Source organism: Papio anubis, unplaced genomic scaffold (genome assembly GCF_008728515.1).
Source record: "Papio anubis isolate 15944 unplaced genomic scaffold, Panubis1.0 scaffold1333, whole genome shotgun sequence".
NCBI lineage: Eukaryota > Metazoa > Chordata > Mammalia > Primates > Cercopithecidae > Papio > Papio anubis.
Window position 1 is genome coordinate 5,116 of NW_022161285.1, and position 5,806 is coordinate 10,921.

The window sequence follows — 5,806 nt, forward strand, 5'->3', positions numbered from 1 at the left end:
GGTGGCTTTGATGTTTATTTTTTGGTTTACAACATGTAAAATGCTGAGCGTGACAGAAACCACCTCCCTCCCTGGAAGAGACAAGACTCCAGTCACCCCAGTAGTTGATCATGTATACAAGGCCTTGGCCCACCCAGTCCAGTGACCACCTGCTGAAGAGGTGTCGTGAAGAGGTGTCATTGTCCTAGGTAAATACTAAGGGTGTGTCATCTCACGTCAAGATTAAGGACACTGACACACGAGGAGTGAGTTTAGGAGCAAAGCATTTAATAGGCAAAAGAAAGACAAAGGGGAACAATTCTCTTCTTGTGAGATAGAGGGGCACCCAAAAGGGAATTCCGGCCTGGAATGGGAGTGCATCGGATTTTACAGGCAGGCTTGAGGAGATGGTGTCTGATTTATGTAGGGCCCACAGGTTGGTTGGACCAGGTGTGATATTTACATAGTGCAAGTGGAAGGCTGTTCACCCCACCCTCATCCTATTATGCAAATAGACTTGCCACTTGGCCGGCGCCATGTTGTCTGCTCCTTACTGTAAACATGCCTGGCAAAGAGAAGGGAAGATGGAGTCGCCATTGTGAACATGCCCAGTCCCAGGTGTCCGATTCCTATTCGCACAGCTGCCGGCATTCACCCGTGCAAGCTTCCAGCTTACTTGTCTATGTCTGAAGCTTGATATTACAGGCTGCACCTTGTTAGAAAAGAAAATAATTTGGAGCCAGCTTTTCATTAAAAGCCTTCCGTACCCTCACTAGCTGTATAAATAATTTCTTAACTCCTATATCACTGCCAGCCTCTGAGCCAGAATGAGGTGACAGAGAGGCTGGGACTGTGCAGAACACATTTTAGTAAAGATGGCTGAGTGACAGTAGTGATGTCCAGTTTCCAGGTGCAGCAGTGACATCTGTCCTGGCCTCGGGGTCCAGTGTCCAGCACCAGGGTGTCAGAGGTGTGAGCAGTGGCGTCTGTGCTCAGCAGCAGGGGCAGTTGTTCCTAGGAGGGACCTGATCCAGGGTGGGCTGTGGATTCTGTTCCTGGATGTGTAGGTTCCAGCCTGCTTCTGTGGCCTTCCCCACAATAAAACTAGCCCCCAATACCAGATATACGACTTTATGTGTACATTACAGAAATTTGGTTTCCATAGTTTGCTCCAAGAAGTGAGTGGGAAATGAGTCTGTGGACGAGTGTCAGAGAGCGGCATTCAGAGGTGTTCCTTGTGCGAGAGCCACATCCTGAATTCTCTACCTGGCCTCTACCCCACTGTGGAGAGAACAACAGGGAATGTCACATCTCATAACTGATGATACACATCCTCCCTTTTCATACTGTGAGAAAAATCCTCTTTTAAACAGGTTTGAAAACCCACTCCACCCACCCACCCTGGGCACTCTCTGATCTCAGTGGTTCCCAATCTGGCCGAGCAACAGGATTGCTGGCGGGGGCTTAGAAAACACTCAGGCCACTCCCCAGAACCCCAGTCTCAGAGTATTATGCATACGACCAAGGAATCGTTTATATAACAAGCCCTAGAGGTGAGGCTGATGCTCAGACATGTGGGATCCTGCTGTTCTTGATACTCCAAGTATAATCTGGAGAACAGCAACATGAACTCCAGCCTTGTCATAAATACAGAATCTGTAGCTCGACTCCAGACTTCCTGGATCTCAGCACCACGTTCGGGTGATCCCTGTACACACGGAAGTTCCTTGCCTAAGTGTCCTCTAGACTTGGGGTCAGAACTGTGCAGTCTGCTCTGGGTGTGGTCTGATCACATCCCTTACAACTGGAGGTCCAGGGTTCAGTCCTTGCCCTCATTCTTTTCCACAGTCAGTCACTCCCTTGGTGCCCACCACCCACAGCACACTGCAGCTCACAACCAGGTTCTCTCTTCAGGAAAGAACAGTCCTTGATGATGGGTCCAAATTCACAGACAAATATAAGTCTAAATTAGACTCTGCTTTATAGATTCATGAATTGGGATTGGATTCAGCACCAAGATCACAAGAACCAGGGCAGGGAGAGAGGGCAGGAGAACAGAGCAGAATAGAAGCTCTAGAAGCAGGGCAGGAGGTGAATGGCTCTGAAAATTTGTCTCAGAATGCACAGAGACCCCCGTGTTCAGGGGCCACCCTGGGCGATGTCTGAGCCTCTGTGGTCACAGTTCCCACTGGACAAGTTTCCACTGATGGGACAAGGACAATGGAGCAGAGAAGGTGACCCAGCTAAGGACTGACCACATAAAGCCCGTGAAGAACTGAACAGTAACTAGGCACAGGCCCAGTCCACACTGGGCTCCTCACAGCCTTCTCCACCCCCACCTGCAACAGACTCAACACAGCGAACATGCAGATTCTGGAAGGTTCTTAGGTCTTTATTTGCTCTCTGAAATTCTAGGGTTTACTTATTTAATTAATCCATCAACCTCTCATAGCAGATATTTGAGAAAACAAATTTATATTCAGATTCTTATTTTCAGTAGGGAAGTAAGAAGTTGCAGCTCAGTGCACATAAAGTTGAGACTGAGATGGAGACATCCAGCCCCACCTCTCTGGAACAGGAAAGATGACTGGGGAGGAAACACTGGTCAGCGTGGGAACAGGGGTCACGGTGGACACAGGGGTAGACTGTCTCTCCACCTCCTCACATTATGCTAACAGGGACACAGACACATTCAGATGCCTTTGCAGAAAGAGAGGCCAGAGTCTCTTGAAGTCACAAAAGGGAGGCATAAAGAAATCCTGCATCTCAGTCCCACACAAGACAGTTATCTCAGGCTACAGAAAACAACAGTCATGAACAAATTCAAGTCAGTCATGGTAAGTGATGACACTCTGAACAGCCCACCACACACCTGAAACATCCCAGTCAAAGAATCTCCATTACGCAGGCCTTTCCCCTCTGCCCCACCCCCACCCCCGCAGCCTACTCTAGACCCCAAGAATCTCACCTTTTCAAGCCGTGAGACACACATCAGAGCCCTGGACACTGTCGCTGGCTGGGGTAGAACAAAAACAGGACCTCGTCAGAGCCCACAGGAGACGTGGGACAGGAGGAATTACGGGATGGGTGAGCTCCTCCACACTCCCACCCCCACCACTTACACGCAGCCTGAGAGTCGCTCCCTCCTTTTCCACCTGTAGCAAGAAAATGTCCTGTGAGGGGACTGGGAGGAAGCAGGGTCATGAGATCTTAAGAGGAACCTCCTAGTCTTGGACCCAAAAGAAATTTCCAGAACTATGACTACAGACCCAGGGCAGGATCAGCAAACAGGAGGAAAGCAGGTGTGTGTCCTGGACCAACTGCCCTTCTAAGGTCTGTCCTTAGCAGGGACCTTGCCCTGACTCATGAATGCTGGAATCAGGACCCCAACAGCACAACCATCAAGGTGATACATCTGTCCTTCATTGTCACATGTGCTGCACAAAAGAGTAAGTGCCGGCACCCAGGGCCCCAGGCTGGGTTAGCCCCTGTGTGGATGCTGCTTCCCAGGAATGAAGCAGGGAACACTTCTACCTGGGGTTTGAAACCCCCAGCGGGACAAGAAAACCCAGACCCCACCCCACACCCTTTCCCTACCTGAGCTCTTCCTCCTCCACATCACAGCAGCGACCACAGCTCCAGTGACCACAACTGCTAGGACAGCCAGGCCAGCAACAATGCCCACGATGGGGATGGTGGACTGGGAAGATGGCTCTGGGAAAGGAGGGGAAGGTGAGGGGCCCTGACCCTGCTGAAGGGCTCCAGAAGGGCTCCTGTTTCCCCTGAGAAGAGACATGACCCCTCATCCCCCTTCTTACCCCATCTCAGGGTGAGGGGCTCCGGCAGTCCCTCATGCTGCACATGGCACGTGTATCTCTGCTCTTCTCCAGAAGGCACCACCACAGCTGCCCACTTCTGGAAGGTTCCATCTCCTACTGGCCTGGTCTCCACAAGCTCGGTGTCCTGAGTTTGCTCCTCCCCATCCCGCTGCCAGGTCAATGTGATCTCCGCAGGGTAGAAGCCCAGGGCCCAGCACCTCAGGGTGGCCTCATGGTCAGAGACGGGGTGGTGGGTCACGTGTGTCTTTGGGGGATCTGATGGGAAGAATCAGAAAATTCAGGCGCTTTGCATTTCTCATGGGACACTCCAGCAGCACCCATGTGACCACCCTGAGAATGAACAGGACACCTGGGGTGGGGAAGGGAGCACGGAATCCAGACACCAGCCCGGACACAGGCATCTGGGATAATCTCCTATTCCTTGGAGAGTTCTAGTCTCTGAGGGAGGAACAGGGACTTCTGGTCCTAACCTGAGTGGAGGCCGAGGGACTCAGAAAAGCTGGAATCAGACCTTCAAACACATTGAGTGTGAGGCAGAGAACAAGGCCTGAGAGAAAAATTCACGGTGCCCAAAGTTGCTGCAGGAGTCAAAGGGGACCCCTGATCAGTATTCTAGGGACTGTCTTCCCCTCCATGTCCTCAGAGACGTCATCCCTTAATTGTCCTAGAGAGCAGAGGGGGCCCTCAGAGGAAATCAGGAAAACTCATGCCATTCTCCATTCAAGGGAGGGCGACATTCTAGCGCTGATCCCATTTTCCTCCCCTCCTCATGGGAGGCCATCCCGGGCGATCTAGAGGTGATGGGGAAGGCTCCCCACTGCCCCTGGTACCTGCGCGCTGCAGTGTCTCCTTCCCGTTCTCCAGGTGTCTCCGGAGCCACTGCACGCACTCGCCCTCCAGGTGGGCTCTCCACTGCTCTGCCTCGCGGGCCGCCTCCCACTTGCGCTGGGTGATCTGAGCCGCCGTGTCTGCCGCGGTTCAGGAGCGCAGGTCCCCGTTCAGAGCGATGTAATCCTTGCCGTCGTAGGCGAACTGGTGATACCCGCGGAGGAGGCGCCCGTCGGGTCCCAGGTCGCAGCCGTACATCCACTGGTAGGTGTGAGACTCTGGCCCCGCCCCCGCGGTCAGCCCGTCCCCCGAGCCCCGCCCCGCCTCGACCAACCCGCGAAGACTTTGGCCTCAACTGAAAATGAAAGCGGGTAAAGGCGCCTGGGCTCTCCCCGGTCGAGGGTCTGGGCGGGTCCCACGGCCTCGGGGCGGATCTTGGACCCGGAGACTCGGGGAGACCCGGGCCGTCCGTCGGGGTTGGGGAGGGGTCGTGACCTGCGCTCCGGGCCGGGGCCACTCACCGGCCTCGCTCTGGTTGTAGTAGCCGCGCAGGTTCCGCAGGCCCACTCGGAAAGACTGTGTGATGTTCTTGGCGAGCTCTGTCTGCTCTTCCCAATACTCCGGCCCCTCCTGCTCCAACCACGGCGCCCGCGACTCCATCCTTGGACTCGCGGCGTCGCTGTCGAACCGCAGGAACTGCGTGTCGTCCACGTAGCCCACGGCGATGAAACGGGGCTCCCCGTGGCCGGGCCGGGACGTGCCGGCGCTGAAATACCTCAAGGAGTGCGAGCCTGGGGGCGAGGAGAGGCTGAGACCCGCCCGACCCTCCTCCCCGCGCGGCTCCCCGGGCCCTGCGCCCCCGCCTGCGGTCCCCTCGCTCCTCCCCGCAGAGGCCATTTCCCTCCCTACCCCGCACTCACCGGCCCAGGTCTCGGTCAGGGCCAGGGCCCCCGAGAGCAGCAGGAGGAAGGTTCGGGGCACCATGACCCGAATCTCGGCGTCTGAGGAGACTCTGAGTCCGGGTGGGCGCGTGGGGACTTTAGAACTGAGACCGCGGCGACGCTGATTGGCTTCTCTAGACATCCGACACCCAATGAGAGTGGGAACTGGGGACGCGTGACGAGTATCCTGGAGGAAGGACCCGCCACCTGTTGGGAGAA

General features: G+C 55.0%; 1 protein-coding gene across 2 annotated transcripts; it reads right to left on the bottom strand.

Annotated features, from left to right (window-relative positions):
- Nucleotides 1-246: 246 nt before the first annotated feature.
- On the bottom strand, nt 247-5,744 carry LOC100997583 (HLA class I histocompatibility antigen, B-48 alpha chain-like). Of its 2 annotated transcripts, XM_031661347.1 has the most exons (7): nt 5,567-5,744; nt 5,168-5,437; nt 3,798-4,073; nt 3,577-3,693; nt 3,102-3,163; nt 2,948-2,995; nt 247-691 (listed from the first exon to the last, which is right to left on the bottom strand). In XM_031661347.1, exons 1-7 carry the CDS (start codon nt 5,727-5,729, stop codon nt 530-532), a joined length of 1,098 nt encoding a protein of 365 aa, XP_031517207.1. In that variant the 5' UTR covers nt 5,730-5,744; the 3' UTR covers nt 247-529. The 2 variants fall into 2 exon arrangements, with proteins under 2 accessions (XP_031517207.1, XP_031517208.1); XM_031661348.1 differs by lacking the exons at nt 247-691; nt 3,102-3,163 and adding an exon at nt 1,095-1,260.
- Between the last annotated feature and the right edge of the window lie 62 nt (nt 5,745-5,806).

Bases quoted from the DNA above. Each gene is read 5' to 3' on its own strand.
- LOC100997583 (XM_031661347.1), bottom strand. From the start codon at position 5,729: ATGTCTAGAGAAGCCAATCAGCGTCGCCGCGGTCTCAGTTCTAAAGTC. The intron at 5,438-5,566 runs GTGAGTGCGGGG...CCTCGCCCCCAG, and splicing joins CCTGACCGAGACCTGGGCCG to GCTCGCACTCCTTGAGGTAT. The intron at 2,996-3,101 runs GTAAGTGGTGGG...GTTCTACCCCAG, and splicing joins GAGCGACTCTCAGGCTGCGT to CCAGCGACAGTGTCCAGGGC.